The 23,849-nt window shown below is 50.0% G+C and overlaps 1 protein-coding gene and 1 long non-coding RNA gene across 2 annotated transcripts; one reads left to right on the forward strand and one right to left on the reverse strand.

Annotated features, from left to right (window-relative positions):
• Positions 1-11,271: 11,271 nt before the first annotated feature.
• Positions 11,272-16,639, reverse strand: DMRTA2 (DMRT like family A2). Its single transcript, XM_059137875.1, has 3 exons — positions 16,309-16,639; positions 14,184-15,014; positions 11,272-12,887 (listed from the first exon to the last, which is right to left on the reverse strand). Exons 2-3 carry the CDS (start codon positions 14,737-14,739, stop codon positions 11,836-11,838), a joined length of 1,608 nt encoding a protein of 535 aa, XP_058993858.1. The 5' UTR covers positions 14,740-15,014; positions 16,309-16,639; the 3' UTR covers positions 11,272-11,835.
• A 194-nt stretch (positions 16,640-16,833) lies between these two features.
• Positions 16,834-18,095, forward strand: LOC131810455 (uncharacterized). Its single transcript, XR_009345584.1, has 3 exons — positions 16,834-16,952; positions 17,627-17,772; positions 17,959-18,095. It is a non-coding gene; the product is annotated as an uncharacterized LOC131810455 (long non-coding RNA).
• The last annotated feature ends 5,754 nt before the right edge of the window (positions 18,096-23,849 follow it).

Consider the following 23,849-nt stretch of genomic DNA (forward strand, 5'->3'; position numbering starts at 1 on the left):
GTCTGACTCTTGGTTTTGGCCCAGGTCTTGATCCTAGGGTTGTGAGATTGAGTCTGGCATTGGGTTCCACACTTAGCATGGAGTCTGCTTAAAACTCTCTCCATCTCTTGAACAATGAGAGACTGTGGACTCCTAGAAACAAACTGAGGGTTTTAGAGGGGAGGGGGAGGGGAATGGGTAAGCCTGATGGTGGGTATTAAGGAGGGCATATGTTGCATGGAGCACTTGGTGTTATATGTAAACAATGAATATTGGAACACTACATGAAAAACTAATGATGCATTGTATGGTGACTAGCACAACATAATAAAAATAAATTAATACTGGGGCGCCTGGGTGGCTCAGCGGGTTAAGCCGCTGCCTTTGGCTCAGGTCATGAACTCGGAGTCCTGGGATCGAGCCCCACATTGGGCTCTCTGCTCAGCAGGGAGCCTGCTTCCTCCTCTCTCTCTGCCAGCCTCTCTGCCTGCTTGTGATCTCTCTCAATAAATCTCTCTCAAATAAATAAATAAAATTTTTTAATAATTAATTAATTAATACTAATTAAAAATAATAATAATAATAATAAAAGACTCTCTCCATCTCTCTCCCCAACTCTAAAATAAATAAATCTTTCTAAAAAATAAATTAAAAAATAAAAAGAGACCAACTTGTAGTCAGCATTATTATTGTTTTTAGTTCTCTATAAACAATGCATCTTCTCATTGTTAACTTGGAAAAGGATGGCTCCCCCACCCCAGCTCTGGTATGCCACTCTCTTCTGTGGTTCTGGACTAAAAGCCCTTAACAGCGAAACTGATCCCAGAATTCGGAAATCAATGGCTGAAAGGCCCTGAGAGATATGAATGGGGTTCTGACAGTGTCCGCTAGAGATGACCAAATCCTCGTTTGAAGAAATCAATTGTGTGTATGTGTGTAAATAAGCAAGTAAATAATAAGTAAGTCCCGCGTGGGGGCAACTGAGCAAATCTTCTTTTTAAAAAAATTTTATGTATTTATTTGACACAGAGAGAGAGACCACAAGTAGGCAGAGCAGCAGGCAGAGGGAGAAGCAGGCTACCTGCTGAGCAGAGAGCTCCATGTGAGGCTTGATCCCAGGACTCGGAGATCATGAATGGTGCTGACTCTTAACTGACTGAGCCACCCAGGAATCCCTGCAACTGGGTAAATCTTAGTATGTTTTGAGTATTAGGTGATATAAAGGAATTATTTTTTACATTTATAGTGCATTGATGATATGGCAGTTTTGTAAGAATGTAGCTCATATTTTTGTGATGCATACGGAGGTATTTCACAATAAAATTTCACAATGTCTATATTTTAAATTCTTCAAAGAAAAAACTGGGTGAAACAAACATGGCAAAATGTTAATTATTAAAGTTTTGTACTGAGTATATAAGAATTCATTACACTCTTATCTCTACTTTCTTATATGTTTGAAATATTTCATAATAAATGGTTTTCAAAATTTTTAAAAATGCATCAGAAAATCCCAGAAATATTGAGTCTTTAGTGCTAGAGCCAGTGAACCCTCAATCCAATAAAATCCCACAGCCCTATCATGTACACCCTGAGATTAATTTGAATCAAAGAAAGCTTGAAGCATCTCAGTGTCCCTTGGGTGGGGGGGAATGGAAAAACAAGTAACATGCTTTATAAAGCTTCTACCCTAAAATGCTAAAATAAAGTCTGTTTAGGGCTGACATGGCCAAACATTCAGCTCAACTGAAAGCTTGGCTTTCCAGCAGACAGGTCTTATTCTCTGCAGAAGCCCTTCAGGAGGCTCTTTTTCAATCAATGTGACATGGGTGTCAGTCACTTGCAAATTGCAGTCCTGTCACATTTGTGACCTATGGGGCTAGATCACGAAGGGCCATGTTGCTTTCACTTATTTACTGGATCTGCTCTTGGAACCTTGAGTCAACATGCAAGAGGTCTGATACCCTTATGCCACCATGGTGGAAGGACTACAGATAGGTGTTCCAGTCAGTGATCCAGCAGAGCCCAGCCCATGTGACTGAAGATGTCACCCTCGATACCAACATATCCACTAGTTAAATACCACCAGGAGATCACCATCAACACTATATGGAACAAAGGTCAACCCAGTCACACCCCTCCCAAATTCCTGACCCACAAAACCATAAGATAACAAAATGGTTATTGTTTTTAAGCCACTAAATTTGGTTGTTTATTATGCAGTAATAGTTAATAGTCACAGGTTTTTTAAAATTTTATTTATTTATACATGAGAATCAGAGAGAAAGAGGCAGAGGCAGAGGGAGAAGCAGGCTCCTTGTGAAGCAGGGAGCCCAATATGGGACGTGATCCCAGGAGTTTGGGATCATGACCTGAGCCAAAGGCAGATGTTTAACTGACTGAGCCACCCAGGTGCCCCGCTAGTAACAGTTTTAATGGGACCTGAAACTTTAAGAAAAAGAAATCACCTGACCATGCACACACAGTGTAAGACCTTGAAAAGGGCTGTATGGGTAGCAAGTTTTTTATTTTTTTTAAGACTTTATTTTAGATTTACAGAAAAATTAAGAAGACAGTACAGAGTTTCCATGTACCCTATACTCAGCTTTTCCTATTAACATTTTACATTAATGTGGTGCATATGTTACAATTAACAAATATTGATACATTCACATTAACTGAAGTCCATTCTTCATTCAGATCTCCATTCTAGTAGTTTTGGGGTGCTTTTGGTTTTTGGTTTTTGTTGGGGTTTTTTCTAAGTTTTTATTTTAATAACCCTGTGCTCATCAGGGTAAGTGCACTCCTTAATCACCTGTTTTACCCTTCCCCCAACCCACCTCTCCCTTTTGTTACTCTTGCCTCAGCTTGTTCACTATAGTTAAGAGTCTGTTTCTTGGTTTGTCTCTCTCTCTCTCTTTTCTCCTTTGTTCATCTGTTTTGTTTCTTAAACTCCACATATGAGTGAAATCATATGGTATTTGTCTTTCTGTGATTGACTTACTTCACTTAGTGTTATACTCTCTAATTCCATCCATACTGTTGCAAATGGCAGGATTCCATTTGTTTTTATGCCTGAATAATATTCCATTGTATACATACATATACCACACCTTCTCTATCCATTCATCAATAAATGGATACTTGATTGTAAAACAAATTAGTATTTTTGTATTCTTTGGATAAAAACCCAGTAGTGTGATTGCTGGATGGAAGGGTAATTACTATTTTTAACTTTTTGTGGAACCTCCATACTGTTTTCCAGAGTAGCTGCTCCAGTTTGAATTCCCACCAACAGCGCAAGAGGGTTTCTTTTTTTCCACATCCTCGCCAACACCTCTTGTTTCTTGATTTTGGTCATTCTGAGAGGTGTGACGTGATATTTCAATGATTTGCATTTCTCTGGTGATGAGTGATATTGAGCATCTTATCGTATGTCCCATTTGCCATTTGGATGTCTTCATTGGAGGAATGTTTGTTTCTATTTTCTATCCATTTTAAAATTGGATTATTTGTTTTTTGGGTATTGGCTTATATCATTTCCTTATATATTTTGGATCCTAATCCTCTAATGGATGTGTTAGTGGCAAATATCTTCTCCCATTCCATATGTTGCCTTTTAGTTTTCTTGACTGTTTCCTTCACCATGCCGAAGCTTTTTATTTTGATAACGTCCCAATAGTTTATTTTTGCTTTTGCTACCCTTGCCTCAGGGAACCTATCTAGAAAAAAGCTGCTAGACCTGATGTCAGATAAACTACCACCTATGCTCTCTTTTAGGATGTTTATGGTTTCAGATCTCACATTTACATCTTTCATCAATTTTGAACTTATTTTTGTTTATGCTGCAAGGAAGCAATTCAGTTTCATTTTTTTTATTTTTGCATGTTGCTGTTCTGCTTTCCCAACACCATTTATTAAAGAGACTGTCTTTTTATCATTGGGTATTCTTTCCTGCTTTGTCATAGATTAATTGACCATATAATTGTGGTGTTATTTCTGGATTTTCTATTCTCTTCTATTGATCTATTTGTCTTATTTTTGTGCCAGTGCCATACTGTTTTGATCACTATGGCTTTGTGATATAACTTGAAGTCTGAAGTTGTGACTCCTCCAGCTTTTCTTTTCTTTTCAAGATTTCTTTGGGTATTCCAGGTCTTTTGTGGTTCCATACAAATTTTAGGATCGTTTGTTCTAGTTCTGTAAAAAATCCTATTGGTATTTTGATACGGATTGCATTAAATGTGTAGATTGCTTTGGGTAGTGTAGACATTTTAACAATATTTGTTTCCAATCCATGAGCATGGAATGTCTTTCCATTTCTTTGTGTCATCTTTAGTTTCTTTCATCAGTGTTTAATAGCTATCAGAGTACAGGTCTTTAAGCTGTATGGTTAGGTTTGGTACTAGGTATCTTATTATTTTTAGTACATTTGTAAATGGAATTGTTTTCTTAATTTCTCTTTCTGCTGTTTCTTTATTGGTGTACAGAAATGCAACAGATTTCTGGGGATTGATTTTTCATCCTGTGACTTTACCAAATTTCTGTATCAGTTCTAGCAGTTTTTTGGTAGTCTTCCTGGTTTTCTACATATAGTATTATGTCATCTGCAAATAGTAAGAGTTTTACCTCATCCTTATGGATTTGGATTTCCTTTATTTCTTTTTGTTTTCTGATTGCTGTGCCAAGGACTTGAATAGAAGTGGTGAGAGTGAACATCCTTGTCTTGTTCCTGACTTTAGGGGAAAGGCTCTCAGTTTTTCCCATTGACAATGATGTTAGCTCTGGGTTTTTCATATGTGATTTTTAATTATGTTGATGTATGTTCCCTCTAAACCTACCTCTTTTTTTTTTTTTTCAAGATTTTTATTTATTTGAGAGAGAGAGTGTATACAAGTGGAGACAGGGGCAGGAGAGAGAAGCAGACTTCCTACTGAGCAGAGAGCACAACACAGGGCTCTCTCCTGAGACTGAGCTCCATGTCAGGTTCTGCACTCAATGGGGAGTCTATTTCAGGATTTTCTCCCTCCTTCTGCCCCTCCTTACTGCACTCTCTCTCTTTCTCTCTCTCAAATAAATAAATAAATAAATCTTTTGGGGGAAATAAATAAAATAAAATAGAACCTGGGGCTCCTGGGTGACTCATTCAGTTAAGCGGTCTGACTTGATCTCAGCTCAGGTTTTGAATTCAGGGACATGAATTCAAGCCCCATGTTGGACTCCACATTGGATGTGGAGCCTACTTTAAATAAATAAATAAATATTAAAAATGGAAAAATCAACTCTTCAAAACATAAAAATACAAAAATAAACTCTCCACTCAGTTATGTTACTTATATCTGTTTTGCTTAGATCTCAAGCTATGGCCTTGTCTGGTCCTTTCATTTGGGGCAAATTCCTCTGTCTTCTAATTTTGTCTAAGTCTCTGTGCCTGCTTCCGTGTATTAGAAAAGTCAACTACATCACCTGTTCTTGAGGGCAATGGCCTTCTGAAGAAGAGGTCTTATAGCGTTCTGCAGTGTGTCCTCTGTTCCCTGGGACCTCCAATGTGTTTTGCATGCAGTCTGCTGTTGTATCTTTGCCACATTTTTCTTCAGGCCAGTGGTCTGCTGAGGTCCTCTTTGCCTATTGTACACAGTGTTTGGTCCCTGGCTTGGGTGTGGCACATTTTCACTAGATATACTCTGGTCTGCTTGCGAAATAAGACCTGTTGCCACTGCCACCAAAACCAAGGCCTCGCAAAACTTCTAGGTCAGTAGAAGTGGTGTTGGCAGGGGTTTGGACTGGTCTTCTGAGTGAGGGGGCCATGCCATGCTGGAACTGAGCTTAAGTACAACTGAGAAGGGTGGTTGTTCTGAAGCATGGAGTGTGGTGTCTGGTGTAAGCAAGTTAGGTATGGAGTGTTGGCACTGCTCCGTGTTTATGCTGATGAGAAGGGGAGGGAAGTGGTGCCATCTAGTTCCTCTGTTCCTGGAGGGATCTTTTCATGAAAACTCTAGGATGTGCTCTAAGATGAGCAATAATCTCCCCACTGTGTTTTTCAGGCATTCTTGAGATCACTGTTTCCAGGCTGTATGTCCACAGGCTGTTTGCTCTGCCTTTTCATCAAGAGCAGCCCTAATGTCCTCCAAGCTCTCCCAGAGCCAAGCACACTGACCTTTAAAACTCCAGGCTTTAAGCCCTGCTGGTTGCAAGAACTCATGAAATTCAGGCCCTGTTGCTTTCCAAGCCAATTGCTATGGGGATTTGTTCTCCCCATGTACTCCCCTGTGTGCTAGTTTGTCTCTTGCCCTTCTCTGTGTCCATGGCTCCCTCCCCATGGTAACGGCCACTATCCCTTTCTCTCCCAAGTTGTGTCTCTACAATTCCTACCCTCTTTGATGTGGCCCCTTCTCTGCCTTTGGTTGTGGAGTTTGTTCTACGAGTCCTCAGATCAATTTCTGGGTATTTAGGATAGTTGTCTTGTATTTGTGGGAAGAGGTGAGCCTAGAGTCCTCCTACTCCACTACCATGTTCCTCTCTAAGTGACAAATCTTGAACTTTGAGTTCCATTGGTGTCACTGGGCCTTGCGGCAAGTGAGGGTGATCCTCAAAGTAGAAGAAAAAGGTATGGCTTTCCAAGCAGAGGGTCTCGCATGGGCAAAGATGCAGGAAAGTCCATGGTCTATTAGGTGACTCTGGGATCAGTGAGCATGTGAGGTGGGGATGGACAAGTCGGCAGAGGGGCAGAAAGCCACTGAAGCTAAATCTTCAGGGACTAGAGAGCAAGGAAAGTTTGAAAGGGACCACCTGTATGGGTGGGGATCCCTGAAGTTTAAGCTTCACTGGTGTCACAGTAAAGGCAGGGACCTGCTGCCCAGGGTCCTGATCCAGGACAATAATCTTCACAGGCTGCAAAATTTTAAGAGAATGATTTTCAGAGACCAGTCTTCTTGGAATGAACTGAAAAGATGAGAGGCAGAACTCCAGCATCTGGGGTCTCAACAACTGCCCACCCCCAGGCCCATGGCCTCCATTAAAGGAGTCTTATGTCCAGTGTAGAGAAAGGATTGGGTCACTTGATCCCTCCCAAGGCCCTGCTACCACCCACATGCTGACTCATTTTACCATTTGGTGTCCACATCTAGAAGCCCCGTAAGTTTTTCAAGTTCTATTTGTTGAGCGCTGAAATTTTTCCCCACCTTCAATCTTGTCTCAGTTCCAGGGGTCCACAGCTCTGTCACCTACAAAGAGTCAAACAGCCCAGACACCTGGGAATTCTCCATGAGCCCTCCTCCAGGTTTACTACCCCCAGCATCTATTATATCAAGAGTGGAGGGTCTGGCTCCCAGTAGTTCTTGAAGTCAACCTTTTCTCTCCCTGTCCCTGCTCCCACTGGTCATTTTTGGTGCTACCATCTTACACGACTCCTCCTTAAATGGGTTTGGCCCTCCTCTAACAATGTATCCAGTCCAAATGCAAATTTTACCAGGCAAGCTGTCACTGGCCTCCAGTACCCTCACTCTGAAACCCAGGCCTGTACCCTGGAGATTGAGGTTCCCCTTGTTCTGACCTCTGACTTCTGTCCAACATCACAACCTGTCCCCACTTCCTCCTTCTCCACCTGCTCTTCCCTCACCAACTTCCTGCCATGGATTACTAATGCTGCCCCTCACCAATGTCCTCAGGACTCAGCTGCAGCCTCGCCTTCCCTCAGAAGGATCTCCAGAACCCACACTCTCCCATCTGATGATCCTTCACCATGGCCTGTTGCTCACCAGGACACCTCCCATAACCTGTGACATTGTAGAGGATTTATAAGGGAAATTTGCTCCAGTCACTCAATTGCTCTGAACTGTTTGCTCCTCTATGAAATGAGACAATTCCCACACCAGAGTATCTAAGATTATAATAACTGCCTGGTCAGTTGGGCACTGAGCTAAAAGTATTTTACACATTCTCTCAATCAATCCTCATAGCATCCAGACAGGCAGTCACCATCAGCCCCATTTCATTGAGGAGGAAGCTGAGGTGAAGTGTCCTAACTCGCTTTTCCCTGTGCAGACCTCTCTGCGCCCTGGGGTCCTGGTCAGTGCATCCTACTTGCCTGTTTAGTTGCTTCTGTCCACCCCACAACACACACACACTGTGAGGTTGTAAAGTGTAGGGATGGTGCCTGTCTTGCACTCTTGTGTATCCTAAGCTCCTAGAACTGGTTTTGGCATGAAGTAAGTAGTTAATAAACATTTACTTCCTGAAGTAATCTGTGAATGAATAAACTTAGCCAGAAACAGAGCCTGGATCCCAGCTCTTGGCTTTTTTTCATCCTGAGCAGGATCTTATGTGGAATGAGCTGTGTACAGGACCTGGTACATAGTAGGTACTCAGTAATGTGTAGTTGCTGCTGTTGTGAAGAAAGAGGAGGAGGAAGAGGAGGAGGAGGAGGGTAAGTTTTAATGACTACAACAGTCCAAGCTCCCCCATGGCGATCTAGGCCCAGGTCTTCCCAGTACCCAGGCCAGGCCCAACTCCAACAGACTGAGAGGAAAGTTTGGGAATAAATATGGACTGTAGAGGTCAAGAGGAAACTCCCACCTCACCTTCTGCTCCCCACAAAGAAGAAGTGATGGGGCTGCTGCCTCCCATGACTGGGATCCCAGTGGTCCTCCCAGTGGAACTCAGTGGAGCTCAGGCCCCACCGCCCACCCACCTACTGTTGAAGCTCAAAGAAAACAAGAGGTCCCTTCTGGCCCAGCCCCACTCCCACCACTGCCATCTAACAAACTGGCTTCACCGTCCTGGTCTCGGAGTCTGACTCAGAACCTAAATGTACAATGGTCAATGTCAGTTACTGAGCCTCAGTCCTCTTGACCACACAGGAGGCTGCGGGGTCAGGGGCATGCATGGGTGCAGCCCTCTGCCAGGTGTCAAGGTTGTGACTCACAGCCCTGGGGTTCCATTGCCAGGTCTGGGCCACCAAGATCCACGGGGCGGGGTGGAGAGGAACCTGGGAACCCCACTACGCCACCCTCTCAAAGTGTCACCACTTCAGCAATCATTCTGAGCTCAACCAAATCTGCGGGCAGCCTGGCGCTGAGATGTGGCTTCCCCTCTCTGAGACACAGGAGTACACGGGAGGGGGGGGGGATTCGGCAGAGCCCCCACCTTCAGCCAGGAGAGACCGTTTCAAGAGAGGAGGAAGTTCACCTGGACAGTGTAGAGGAAAGGAGGTCCATAGTCCCCAAACCACTCTGGACCTCAGTTTCCTTCTTGGTAAACTGGACCCAATAATAACGCACTTGATTATTTCAGGTTTGCTCTGAGGATGAACCAAAATACTACTCTTGAAATCTATGAAGCTCTGGATGTTCTCCACAGTGGGTAACGAGGGTCCTAAGCCAGCCCCTGGGGTCTGGCTTGAGCACCCACAGGAAATAAGGCGCTCCAGGAGACTCAGTATAGGTCCCTCCTGAAACCAAGAGACCCTGAGCGATCTTAGGTTCACCTTGGATGGGAATTAAGGCAGAGGCCAGAAAGGTGGTGGCTGGAACCTGGACTAAGGGAGGACCCGATGCTTCAGAAAACCTGGAATAGGAGGAAGACATGGGAGACTTGAGGGAGCAGCCTGAAGAGCAAGAAAGTTCACACTTCTAAAAGCTCCCGCCCGTTTCTCTAGCCTTCCACTTTTTTTCTAGAAATCTTCCCTCTTCTCTCTCCTCTCTTTCTCTGCTTTCCTTCCTATCTTCATTCCCTTTCTCATCCCTTCTCTGTTGCTCCCCATCTTTCTTTTCTCGCTCCTTCTTCCCCACCTCCATCTCATCGTCACCCTCGCACTTTATAACCAAACAGCCAAACCCCTTTCCAATTAAAGTGGAATTAGGCAACTCAATCAAATTAGTTCCCTATTAAAGCCCTTCTTTATTAAACCGTTTTCTTGTCCTGCTATTAAGTTTCACCGCCTGGCGGAACTCGAGCCGGCCCCAGAAGTTTACCTTGGGATGTCGCCGGGCCCAGACTAGGGGAGGGAGCACCCTGTTTCCCGGAGAGGGGGAGTCACCCTGCAGAGAGCGGAGCAGGCCCGGGGAGGTTGGAGGAGGTGGTCGGCGGGGGAGCCACTATTGCGCTCTGCCCCGAGTGAGGAGGGAAGGTGACTAGGGTGCTGAGCGAGGTATGACTGGAAGGCGCGTCCGCACCGCCACTTTCGGTTCACCCTACCTCTTGGGGAGGGCAGCGCCCCACCCCACCCCAATAGAACTCCCAGGCCACGAGCCTTTGTGGGAAAACGGTCGCAGCCTTCTTTCTCCAGCCGCCGTCTCTATCGCCTGGGTTCCAAACCTCTTTGAGAAGGGAAGCGCTCATTGTGCGACCCCGGCTGTATCCAAATCTGGGGCCCGGGAAGAACTGGAATCCGGCCGCCAGCCTATCCGGATTCCCTAAGAGACTCTGCCCGAGATCCAGGGATCCTGAGCACTGGCGAGGCGACCCGTCGCGCCCGCGCGCCCAAAACCGGATTGGGAAGGAGGTGGGGTAACCCGATGCGCAGGGGGCACCGCTCCCCGCGGGGTTTTGAGCCGCGCGCCACTCCCGTCGACGGGGCCTTTCCCGCGTCACGGAGAGTCTTCCGGCTCCACACCCGCGAAGGTCGGACACCAGTCGGACTGAAGTCTAGCTGGCACCGCGGGCCGGAACGGGAAATCAAGACCTTTTCAATCCGGCCGCCGGAGGAGCGGGACGGGGTTCCGTGCTGTTTTCTTAGAAAATAACATTTATTTCTAGCTCATGTCTATGCGAAGGAAAGCACAAAGTGAGCCATTCTCTGCAGCAGCGTTTCCCGCTGCCGTCCCTTCGGGCCGGGCGTTTGGCGAGTCCCGGGAGGCGGGGATGGGCTCTCGGGCAGGCGGTTCTGGTCAGTCACTCGCCGCTCTGTTCCTGCTTCAGTGCGCACCTTGACCGCATCTTAGGGAGAGACCGGCCGCAGGCAAGAGGGGCGGGTGGGTAGGATTTGTCCCGAGTTTACAATATATTTAATCTATAAAATCTGATAAGTACAATGCGCGCATAGTCTACTTTTTTCCATTTTGTCCTTTTTTTGCTTGTTTTTGAATATTTTTCACGTTAATACCGAGGTCACCTACAGATTACAATTAATAACTTAGAATTCCATTTTATAACATTATACACTGGCTTGTATATATATATATATATGTATAGATTATATATAGATTTATACATATATAAAAACTCACACTGCACCAAGGAAACCCATGCTTATTGGCATAAGCAACAAAGAGAGCGACAAATACCGCAACGAGGAAAGTGCACCTTAGAACTTGTTTCCTTTTCTTTTTTACAATTGATATCGAGATATATATATATGTGTGTCCCAAAGACTCGACTCAGTGCCAGGAGAATTATACATCCTAAATTTATATTTGTTAGAGCGAATATTTTTTTAAAAAAAATTTTTAATAAGGAGAGGGAGACACAGCAGACAGACTCGCGGACTATCCTGCCATCCACTGAAGAGCGGGAGGGTGGGATGAGCGCAGCAAAGGAGAGGCAGGAGCGTGTGCAGCGGCCGCAGCCTCTGAATTCTCAAGAATTCCCGGCCTTTTGAAGGGCTGGAGGAGCCTTGAGGAGGTGGTCAGAAGATGAGGATCAAGAACACGCATCCGCTCTGAGAACACCTGCATCTGTGGTTGCTCCCGCTTCGCTCAGCTCTCCACCCACCTTCCAAAACAAAACCGAAAATCCCCTTTGAGCGAGAGGACCCCAGCTGGGGCGCAGAGAGCGCACCGGGGTAAGAGGGAGCGGAGGCCCGCGGGATCAAAGCTGGGGTCCTCGTTCGGGGGCGGCCCGGCTGCCGGGCCCCTGGCCCTACTGCTTCTCGGGGGCGCCATTGACCATAGGCCCGTACAGACCGCCGCCGTAGGTGGGCTCCTTGTGCACCGCAGCCGCGGCGGCTGAGCGGTCGCGCATGAGGTCGCTGAAGGCGTAGTCCATGGGCGGGCGGAAGCCGAGTGTGGGGACCAGGCCAGCGGTCGAGTAGGGAGCCATGAAGGCCAGGCCACGACTGTGCGCCGCTGCCGCCGAATAGGCCAGGCGCAGTGGGCTGAGGCCCAGCGGCGCGCCCAGCGGGTAGGCGCCCGCTTCGGCGCCGAAGTGACTGGCGTTGGGCTGCAGTGGTGAGAATGCGGAGCGGCTGCTCAGCGAGCCCAGCGCCCCAGGCGCCATGGCACCGGCCAGCAAAGGTCTGTGGTGCGGAGGAGCGGCCGGGCCTGCCTGCAGCGGCGCGGGCAGCCCGGGCCCCCCAGCTGCCCCGGCGTCGACGCGGCCCGGCCACGCGTCGTCCGCAGCTGCTACTGTACCCACTGCGGCCTTATCTGGGAGCACGGCGGGACCGAGGCCGGCCGCCAAGCCCCCGCGGTGGTGGTTCAGCACCTGCTCGATGGCCTGCACCACGTCGCCGCCGCAACCCTGCAACACCAGCTCCAGGACGCCTCGCCGGTGACCCGGGAAGACGCGCGTCAAGATATCCAGCGGCGTCCGCTGCCGTGGACCCGGGCCCCCGCCCAACCCTGGAGCGGGAGCGGCCTCTGCCTCTTCTTTGTCGGCCTCGGAACCGGATTCGGAGCCCAGTGGGCTAGCGGAACCCGGGCTGTCCTCCTCGCCGCCGCCTCCCGGGCCTGCACTGCCCGGGCAGCTCCCACCTGCCTCCTTGGAGGCCCGGGCCAGGGGCGACCCCGAGAAGGACTCGCCGTCGCCGTTCTCCGAGCCCGAGCCCGGCCGCACCTCCGGAGAAGATGTCCCAGGACCCGAGTCCGCGCCGTCGGGTGATAAGGGTTTCCCGGGTGGCGGCTGCGGGCTGCCGGGGCGACCGGTCTGAAGCAGTGTCTTGGGGAACAGGTCAAACTTCTGTAACTTGGCCTCTAGGAGGGGAGAAAAGGGGATGTGAGGAGTGATTAGGGGCGGGGAGGTGACGGCACCCTCAGCACATCAGCCCTTTGGACCCCAGTTTCCTCTCTCTGAACCCGACAACCCTCATTCACTGGGCTCTGGCGCCCCCTCCTTTTTCATCCAGCATTCCTTATTCTCTGAGCCCCTAAGTCCTCACTTCCCCTACCTCCAGGGCGCACTCTTTCTGTACCAGAACCCAACCACCTGTGCCCTGTAAATTCAATGTCCAGTTCCCCTCTTCCACATCTGCGTCCCAACACCTCCACCCTTATCCCTCCTTCCAAGCCGTACTCTGACCTGGAGAAATGGCCTGACCCAGAGTTCAAGCGGGAGACAATATAACTTCCACCTATACACCTACTGTATAGGACCCCACTCCACACTCATCATTCCAAGAACGAACCCAGCCCTGGGTGCCCTCTGGCCCTGGGCAATATAGCTTGTTACGAAAGACACCTTGGGTATCTAAGAGATCCCAAGCCTTTCTTCAGGCAAAAATAGAGCCACTATAGCTAATCCACCCTTTCCAAAGTTAAAACCTTAGAAGTTCTTCACTTCAAAGATGAGGGCCGAGATGGCCCCCAGTGGCCCCAGCCTTAATTTCTTCCCTCCCCAGAAAAAGGCAAGAAATCTTGAAGAAGAGGGTGCAGCCAGATGGGAGTGTGGGGGAGAGGTTAGAAGAGTGGGGACCGAGAGAAGCGGGAGAGCCCTATTCTTGAGAAAACGGGGACAAGTGGGGAAAGAAGCTGGAAAGTAGGAGCAGGCACAGCATGCGGTTGTCCGGGAGCATTAGAAACTTGAGAAAAGGAATCACAAGGGGAAAAGGAAAGTGGGGTATCTAATACCTAGAGAAAGCGGTGCGGGGAGGGGGAGGAGGACAGGGAGAGGGCCGGATTTCTGAAGAGAGTTGGGAAGGCGCAGAAGGAACCAGGGCAAGTGGAGAAGAGCATAACCAAGGTTAGAGGTTCCATGCTGGGGAAACCTAGCCAAGTGAGCAGGGAAGGGTTAGGGCAGAGGAGATAAGATTGCAGCGTCTACATCTGGGCTCGCGGTCAGAGAAAGGAGTAAAGGGCAAATTCTTCAGAAAGAGGAGAGAGAGTTTATGTGTTTGTGCCCCCAAATCAGGGCCTGGGTGCGCAGCGAACTCTTAGCGGTCGGGCGTTTGGAAAAGAGGATTCTACTCTCTCAGTACCGAGACAAGTCCCTGGGCCGCGTGCCCCCAGGCCCGGGCCCTGCTCCCTTTCCTCCCGACCAAGCCGCGCGCTCACCTGAGCTCCCCGCGCCCGCTGAGCCGCCTCCGGTCCCCGCGGGCGCTCCCGCTCCCGGCCCCCCGCCGTCGGCGGCGCACACGGAGCCGAAGACCTCGTAGGCAGGTCGCGGCGGGATAATGCCGTTGGCGGCCGCGAGCGCCAGGCCCTCGGCAGTGCCGTAGAGCAGCTGTAGCTCGCGCGCCTCGTTCTCCTCCTGCGCCTGTTGCCTGCGCAGCGCCACCTGCGCCGCCATGACGCGCTGGCGCTCGGCGATGAGCGTGCACTTGGCGCACAGGCAGTCCTTCCAGCGGCAATAGCGTTTGTGGCCCTTGAGCGCTGACACCACGCCGTGGTTGCGGCAGCGCGCGCACTTGGGGGTCCGCGGGTACTTCTCCGCAGCCCGCAACAACAGCGGCGGCGCTCTCAGCAAGCCGCCCGCCACGCTCACGGGTAGCGACGCGGCCGCCGCCGCCGCCGCCGCCACCGACGCCACAGATGCCACGGGCGGCCCCGTCGCTGTCGCCGCCGCCGTCGCTGCGCCGGGCACGCTAGGTAGCTCGGAGCGTAGCTCCATGGCAGGACCTGGCGTAGAAGACCGTGGGAAGAAGGAAGAGACTTGCCGGGAAGAGCGCACGATGCGCTAAGCTACAGCGTACCCTCCAGGAGATCAGGCTTAGGGAGGGAAAATTTTGGTCGCGGAAGTTTGGCTAGTGGTTGCCAAATTGCTGGAAGGAGGTACCTTCGGATCCCCCTCGTAAAGCTGAGCTCCCCCACCCTATTCCCACCAGAACTCTTCTTATATCTGATTTATGCGCTGGGTCTAAGATTTCGTTTGAATCAGTGGTTCAGCTGGAAAAAATAAAAACAAAACAAAAGACATATAAAGTTTGAAAAGTCACTGGTTCAGGTGTATATAACGAGAAGTTGAAAAGGATAATATTATCCCCCTAAAGTTTAGCTTAGTTGGGGCGACATGGGTAGGGCGAAATGTTTGATCGGGCTCGGATTAGAGAGAAAATTTTTGACCCAGCAGACTAGACACCAAGAGCAAAACAAAACAAGACAAAAAAAAAAAAAATTGAGAAGAAGGGCTCAGTTTTGTGGAAAGGTGAAAAGGAGAGCGCTATCAAAGCACACAAGGCATAGAGTTCAGCGGGCTGGATCTGAAGTTTTCATGCTGGAGGGAGCAGGAGAGTTAGAAAAATCAAGAACAGAAAAGAATAACATCTCAGTAGCAAAGTTAGGCCTTGGGGCCCCAGGGACCCGTGGAAATGTGGGGGCTACAAGTTTCATGGTGCGGGGCCTCCAGGGAGTGGGAGAGGAAAATGAGTGTGATGGGTTGACTAGGCTTGGAGAGTTAAAAAGAAATTTAAGCAGAGGAAACTTTGTTTGGATAGGCAGACACAGCCGGAAGATTAGCTTGTGGGGTGAGGAAAACAACAACAACAAAAAAACAGCTGATACAGATGTCTGGGTCCCAGGGTTCACGTGGGGGAGAGAGGTGTGCATGAGAAAAAAAAACAAACAAACACAAAAACACCCTGCAGGCAAAGATTGTGGGTGGGGGTGGAGTAAAACCTGTGGCACGATTTTTAGCCCTGCAGTCTGGAAGAATAGTCGGGAAGCAAGAGGTATCTTGTGAAAAGTTAGGTATTACAGGAGGGAGATCCCTGACCCTCTCACACTGCTGTCTCTTCCCCTCCGGGTTTAGGGACAGAATCGTCAGACACGCCCTCCCTTATCCTGGGATCCCCGGGGAACCCTACTTGGGTACAGATTCTCTAGTTCTTGTGTCGGAATTGGGTTCCTGGAACTTGGATGGCCCAGGAGACAGCACCGAGGCAGGGGAGTTGCCTCTGGAACTGGCTGTGGAGTCTCACCTGCGCCGCGGCCCCAGAAGGCCCAAGCAGGCCCAGCCCCGAGCTTCCGCCCCGGTCTCCTCTAGGTCCCGGGGTCCCCGCCAAATCCCGGGACCGAGTCCTGGTGTCTCCGCCCCAGTATGCTAGATCCCTTCCCTTTTGAGCTGCCTCTTCCCTCAGGCCCCAGGGGCCGCGAAGTCCCTAGGGCCGGCGTGGCCCGGGCCTCGTCAACAGGGCCCGCAGGCCGGGCCGCCTCCCCTGCCCTCCCTGCGTCCCTCAACTACCTGCCTCGGGCTCGGGATCCTCCTCCTCCGCTGGCGCTTCACGCACCTCCCAGCTCCACTCGCGTTGCTGGCGCTCTTGGCCTCTTCCCCCTGCCCCCGGTCCCTTATCAGACCACGTCACCCTCCTTCAGTCACCATGTCCGAACTTCCGGACCCCCTCTGAACGCTGCGCAGTCCAACCCTTCCGTCGGAAATTCGAGCCAGGGGACCGGTTAGGGACCGGCTGGCTGGAGCCCGCGACCCGGCCCTTGCCGCGCGGCGTCCCCTCGCGGAGCGCGCGGGACGCTGCGCACAGCCGCGCCCCAGTTGCCCGGCGCTGCCAGACTCTCAATGAGCCGCTCGCCCGCTCTATTGTTGCTCCTTAGGGCTCCATTAGACAGAATTGGACAACAATGTGGCGTCTGCCATTGGCCAGGGGAGGCAGACAGCGCTCTGATTGGCCGGGCCCGCGCCCGGGGAGCCCCGCATTCTACAGTGTCCGAAAGATTCGAAACTCCAAAAGCTCCACTGAGTGCCTCCGGGAGGGGAGGGGCGCGCCAGGGAAGGAGTGGAGAAAAGTAGGCTAGGAGGAGCGTTGAAAATATCGTGACAAGTAGTTTCCGTGCGCCCGAGAGCGTGTGAATTGCGCCTAATTACCGTGTCCGGTGCGCCTCTACGTAGCCGTGTGTAACCCCTCGACTTCTGGGACTCGGGCTTGGCTGCGCCGTTCTCACTGGCCGGGGGCGCTTGGCAAGGCCGAGTTTCCCAAGTGGCCCTGGTGGCCGGGGGCGGGATAGGGGCAGGTGACAATTCAATTACCGCGGTTGGGGTGGGGGTGGAACAGAGACTCGGGGGTGGGGAAGGGAGAGGGCATAGGGCATAAATGCCAAGAGGATTTTTCCTGCTGCTTTCCGTTTTCGTTATGGTGTGCTCCCAAGTCCCGTGCGTTTGGGGTAGTTGGGGGCTGTTGATTTGGTTTTTTCCTCCTGCGGCCTTTAAAACAGAGGTCCTTCCTTTAAAAATTGCTGGTATGATAGGCATCAAGAAGGGTAAGTGTGGTTTATGAGGATTTTTGTTTTTAAAGAGGAGCCTGGAGAGAATTGAGATTGCGCTTCTTGTCGGAGCCCTCGGGGTGCCTTGCGCTCCGCATCTTTCCTCTCCCCGCCCCCTAGTTACGTCCCTTTGCCCCCTCTTGCTCTTTCCTCTCCTCACTTCTGCAGCACCTCGATTTCTTTTACGTGGTGGTGGGATTCTTTTTGTCAGTGTTATTTCGAATTACCAAAACGTTTAATTTTCTTTTTTAAACGAAAGTAAAACGTGGTCTCTCTTGTCTCCCCAGATCCTCTTGCTCGCAAGACGCGCATTCGTCTGTCGGTCCTTCCGGGCCTGAAACAGTGTCACCACGAACTCCCAAGAGTAGTTTTAACTTTCACCTTCTCCCCAACTGCGTCACGGCCTTGAGGAACAGTTCGATCTGCAGAGGAGGTAACAGGTTTTGGATTTTGTTTCCTTTTGAATGGCAAGATCAGGAATTAATGCTGCAGTCCTCCAGCACGGTCGCCTTGGGTTTCTCTAACCGTGATTCTCTGTGCCCTTTTTTTTTTCTGTCTTTTCCTCATTCCAGTGTGCCCTCACTCTCACTTTTATTCTCCACTTTTCTCGTTCCCTCAGAGTAAAGCAAATTTGTTTAACTAATGGAGGAAAGGAGTTTTCCGAAAAGTCGTTCTCTCTCCATTCTCGACCGTGCGTTTCCGTGATGTTCTTTAGAACCTTCAAGGCCCCGGGGTTTTGGCCAGCGCCGCCTGGGGCGCGGAGGTACTGGGCGTGCGGACTCGACCCAGAGGCCTCGGGACATAGCCCCTTCCTCCGGCACAATTCATGGGCTCTGACAATGGGGGCTGGCCCCTAGGGGAGGAAGGGGCCCAGAACAGCGGGGACCCACCTCGGAGCGCAGAGCCTTGCGAAGGTTCCTACTGGATGCCAAACGGGAGGCTCTGGCTGAGGGAGGGCGTGGGAGGGAGAAATGGGTGGGTGCGGAAGAGTCGCGCGAAGAGCTTCCAGAAAGCTGACCAGGCCCATGCCCTGGCGCAGGAGCGCCCTCCGACCCTGACCGGAATCTGTGATGGTAACATAAACCAGGCCCTTCGCTCTTAGGAAATTCCACTCGCTGGAGCCTGAGAATGAGTTTGGGAGAGAGCAAGGGGTCAGCTCTGCCGGTCTTCCGCGTGGAGTGAGGTAAGGCAGTGAGTCTCGGATAACAGGTCCTGCAGGAGTGTAAGATCCAGACCCCACTCTATAACACCTTGAGGTTATAAGCTTAAAGAAGTCTCTCTGTTAACTGCACCCTGGCAGGAGGATGTGTGGGAGAGAGGGAGGGCTGCGGCTGGATCCTGCCTGGTGCTGGACGCCTTCTCCCAGAGCTACACTGGGCAAAGTTTTCCAGAATCGTTTTAAACCCCAAACAAATTAAACAATATGAATATGTCTAGCTTTTGGAGAAGAGGAGTCCAGGCACTCCTCTTCTCACTTGAGGCCAAACCACTGTGGGATTCCACAACTTCAACCAATTGAACCTGGGGTGAGCCAAGCGTTCAGCCCTCAAGGGCTTGAGAATCCCAAACTCTTCCTCAAGTGTGTGAAGAACCTTATTTCCTTCGGAAGGAGAGAGGACTCTTCCTGGAACCTAGCCCAATCAGAGGGAATCTGTCCACTCCTAGAGCAAGCTTCTCTTTCCTTGCTCAACAGGTCCTGGACCTACATACAACCTTTCTTCTGGTGCACCCGAGGTTGGGAGGTTGGGGTGCTCCTGTGAGTCAGTGTGTGTCATGGATGGAAGGAGGCAGAGTAACCACCATGGGTGGAAGTCACTGCACTCATATGTCCACAGGCCATTCTGGGGTTAGCTCGGATATGGACCGAGGTCCCCAAAGGGTGCAGACCAGAGGAGGCGGCCCCACAGCTGCCAGTGGTGGAGAAAGCATGCCCAGACTGAGGCAGCAGGGTCTACCTCCTACACCAGAGTGTGGCTTCACACCTGGACACACAGCCTGCCTGTGGGACCTCATTCTGCACCAGTCCTGGCTACATGCCCACACCTGCATGCAGTGACCACCTGCAGGGTGCACTCACCTCTTTCGCTGCCTTCCCACCCAAGAGGACACTTTCAGAAAGTCTGACTGAGTTCACAGGGCTCTCATCATCATGCCCTCATCCTAGGATTTCCACTGAGTACTTGACCTCCCACTCAGACGCCCACAGACTCCCTGGTCAGTGACAGGACACTTAGACCTGAGCAGATGTGCCTTTGCTTGTCCCTGGACCCAGCCCTATTCTAGGGCCCTGAAGTTGGACCCTGGGCAGACAAACCCAGACCACCGGGACAAATGAGGTGGCTAGAGGGCAGAAAGCTCACCCTCACACGATCTCACACACACACACGCACACACTCCCTCACGCATCTCCTCTTAGCTCAGAATCATTTGCTGTGCAGGCGCCTGACGGTCCCGGATGAGCTCTCCCAACCACGAAAACGCACCTCCACTCGTGTTCGCTACCGTCCCCAACTCCCCTACCCCAACTCGGGCAAGGGTGGGGTCCAAAGAGATGGCCCGGGTGGAGACCCAGGGTGTGAGGCTGGAGTTGGGGGCTGAAGGTGAGGAGGCGGTTGGAGGTGCAGCACAGAGGCGCTGAGTAGGAACAGGGCCGGGGGCGCTGACGGGGGACCCGAGAGGCATTGACTTTTGCGCTGTTTGCCCGCGGCCTCGTAGCAAGCAGACGCCATCTGTTTGCCGGCTGCGGCGCGTCGCGTTTAATTACCCTCCCGGCAGCCTAATAGAGATGATATTAAACTAAATCTTTCTGACATTAAAAGTAATTATCCCCAAACCAGTGGCTCCGGGACGGAATCGCCCCTCCCGTCCCCAGCCCTCTCCTGGCCGCTGCAGATTCCGTTAGTTTGGCTGAAACTCTTTACCGGGAATGGGATGCGGAGAAAAGGCGGAAGATGCCTTTGGGAGAAGGACTCTGTCTACGCAGGCCGACCCATAACGCTGTTTCCCGCACAACCACAGACGCACGAGCACGCGTGTGGATACACTCACATCTGTACACACATAGACCACGACAACATTTTCCTCCTGATCAACTCTGGAGCCACGTTAATTAAGACTCTCAGCCGCGTGCACCCCTGGGTGGACAGCGAAGTGCTGCCTGGTTTGCTGTCCCCGCCCCCGAGCCCGCTAAAATGGCCCCTTTATGGGGTCAAATTCACGGATCCGGCCTAGACCGGGGCCAGGGACCCAGGCACAGTTCTGCAGCCAGGAAGAACCTCTGCCATCCTGGCGCTCCACTTCTCAGCGCTCTCCTGCGAGGGGCCCTGCGCCTCGCGCTTTCCCTACAGGGTCTTAAGTCGCGCCACATTCTGCGAGGCAAGTCCAATTATTCCACTTGACAGGTGAGAAAACAGACTCAGGTGAGGTGACTGGTCCCCCATCTCACAAGCAGTACGGGATAGAGGAAAATTTGAACCCGGGGGTGCCAGGGGAGACCCCTACCCAAGGCCCAAGTGGCACACAGTTCCAGGCGCGGCCTCAGGCTGGGCGCGGCGGACAGATGGCCCTTCTCCTCACCTCTCACCCTCACCCTCTGGGGCCCGCGGGACTTGCTGGTGCTCAGCCTCTCCCCTCGGGGGAGACTCCTCAGCGAGGAAGTGGGCCAGGGAGTCACCCGAAGGCGGGGGAGTGAGGGCACCGGAGCTGAGAGCCCGGCGGAAGCCCCCGACGCGAAGCCCCTGCGCCGGGCCGCAGCACTCCTTTGGATCAAGCCCGGGAGTCCGCAGGACGCGTGCGGGAGCGGCGACCGCCCAGTGTCGCCAGGCTTCCGGTCTCCAGAGCCTTCTGGTTGGGTGCGTCGGAGCCCGGGACCAGTACGCTGCGAGTAATGTTCATTGCCCAACTATTTGCTTCTATTTTTGAGCGCCTAAAGTTACCACTACCCTGCTAAACGCTTGGCGTGGGTTGTGTTGCTTGGTACCCAGTCCTTGGGGAGGTGTGATGTTCCACGTTTTAGAGACAAGTCCTCCGAGGTTCCGCGAGGCGACGTAACTTGTCCGGGGTCACTGTGCTGCTGAGCGTCGAGGAAGATGGGAACCTAGATCCCACTTCCACCCAGGCATTTTCCTTCTCATCTTCATTTCCAGTCGGGTAGGATCAGACCTAGAGGCTTTCCGATCGGGGTTCGATACCGTTCAATTGATAGATCATTCACGGAAACACGAGAGAAGGGGTCTTTCATTAATTTCATTCATGTTGAGCACCTAGTAAGTGCCAGACCCTGAGACCTTAAGATGAATCAACTGCGATGGCCCCTTACAGAGCTCGTAGACCAACAACTAGGGATGAAGTCACCCACCAGTGACCTCACAGTGAGAAACAGGGTTGAGGTGGGAGAGGGGAAAGGAGGATCAAGGGAGACTTCCTGAAGAAAGGGATCCCTGAAATGAGACGTTAAGTTTCCCAAGTGGAAACATTATTATTGCTTGTTCTGATGAAACATTATAAAACATTTTAGACAGTTCAGCAAAGTATAGTGGGAATTTTTTTCCTGTGTATGTACCTTCACAAAAATCTGCTTTTTATTACTTACATTTTTACATACAAACCTGATAAACATTTTTTCATATTAATCAATATATCTACATAACCTTTAAAAATTGCTTACTATTTCCATGTATGAATGTACCTTTATTTAGCCCATTTTCCCTTGAGAGGTATTTTGTTTGTTTCCAATTTTTGCTACAATAAACATTACTACAATGAGCATTCTTTGTGAGTTTGCCTAATTATTTCCTAAGGACAAATTCCTAGAAATAAGATTGATTGGTCAGAGGCTTTTTTTTTTAAGGCATTTGATAGCTACTTGTCAAATAGCCCTCAGGATAGGTTGTGTCAACGAGCACACTCAACAGTAGTGCATCTTGCTGGTCTTTTTATTCATTGTCAATTCAGGCAGGAAAAAAAGAATCTTTTGTCATTGTAATTTGCATACCCTTAGTTATTTCTTAGTTTTTTCTTTATGTGTTAGTCACTCGTGTTTCATGGTTTTTTTTTTTTAAATCTGCGTATATTCTTTGCTTTTTTCTCTCTAAAGTTTCTCTTTTCCTTAATTTGTAATAGCTGTTTATATATTAAAGACAGTAGCATCCTCTTATCTGTACCATATGCTGCATTTCTTCTTTTGGGTTTTACCCAGTTATGTTGAAGTTTTAAAACAAGTTTTTAAAAATGTTATGTAACCAAATCTGTCATTTTTCTTTATAGATTTGACTTACAGTACTATACCTACCAAGGGTTTTTAAAATCCAACTCTCTGAGAGCACCTCTATTTCACTATTTACATTTATATCTTTAGTTCATTTGAAATTAATTTTGGGGGAAGGTGTAGAGTAAGTTTGTAACAATTTTTTCCGCAAACGATTAGCCAGTTATCACAGCACTACTTAATAACCCACCCTTTCTCCCACTGACTATATCCTATATACCAAATTCTAAGATGGTGTTAGGTCATTTTAACACTTTGTCTTTTAAGTAGCAATTTACTTTTGCATCAGCCTCACTCAGACATTATTTAGTTCTGTAATGTTTAGGAGGGCAAGGATCTTTCTGACTCCTGATTCTTCTTTTTCAAAATTCTCTTGGCTATTTTGGAAAGAGAATCTTCTGAAAATAATATTTTAGAATTTTTAAAGCTGGTTCCAAAGGGAAAGTAAAAATTTAAAAACCTTTTGGAATTTTTATTTAACTGCCTTTAGAAATTATTTCGATGGAGATAATATATCTTCACAATATGGAATGTTTCCATCTAGACACAATGTGACTTTCATTTATTCAAGACTTTTAAGTCACTTTGTAAATTTTGTCATTTTGTTCCTATAGTTGTTTCTTCAGCATCATCTTTGGTATTTTATGTGTCTACCTCGAACAGAATCTTTTCACCCATTTTTTCACAACATCTAACTGGTTATGACACGAACATAAGAAAGTTGCTGATCATAATATATTTATTTTGAGATTGGCCTCCTTTCTGACCCATTTTAAATGAATTCTCACAGTCTCTGAGTACTGAGTTTGGAAAGACCTGGGATTGACTAGGCTGAGGAAGGGAGGGAAGGGCGATTCTGCATATAGGAAACGGTGCAAAGGCCCAAGTGATCTGCAGGTTCTCCTAGGGCTTTGAGGATCATGTGCACCCACCCACCCTTTGGACCTTCCTTCTCATGGTCTCTGCCTCACAAGGGGGCCTTTGGAAACAGCATTGCAGGAATCAGCCCCCTGGGGGCATACCACCCAGACTGAGCGACTTCCCAGTGCTGTGTGACTGTGGGCAAGTCGCCTCCCCGCTGGAATCGGGTTGCTCAGAGGACAGTAGCGGCCGGGCCAGCGCGTGTGGGGAGAGGTAAACGTGAAGATGAAGGGTGTCAGGACGAGGCTCTTGGGCAGGATCAGCCTCTCCGTTAGAGTGCAGCGCTGAATGATCCTCGAGGAGTCCCCAGCCCCCTAGTCCCA

The sequence above is a fragment of the Mustela lutreola genome, chromosome 10 (assembly GCF_030435805.1).
Source record: "Mustela lutreola isolate mMusLut2 chromosome 10, mMusLut2.pri, whole genome shotgun sequence".
NCBI lineage: Eukaryota > Metazoa > Chordata > Mammalia > Carnivora > Mustelidae > Mustela > Mustela lutreola.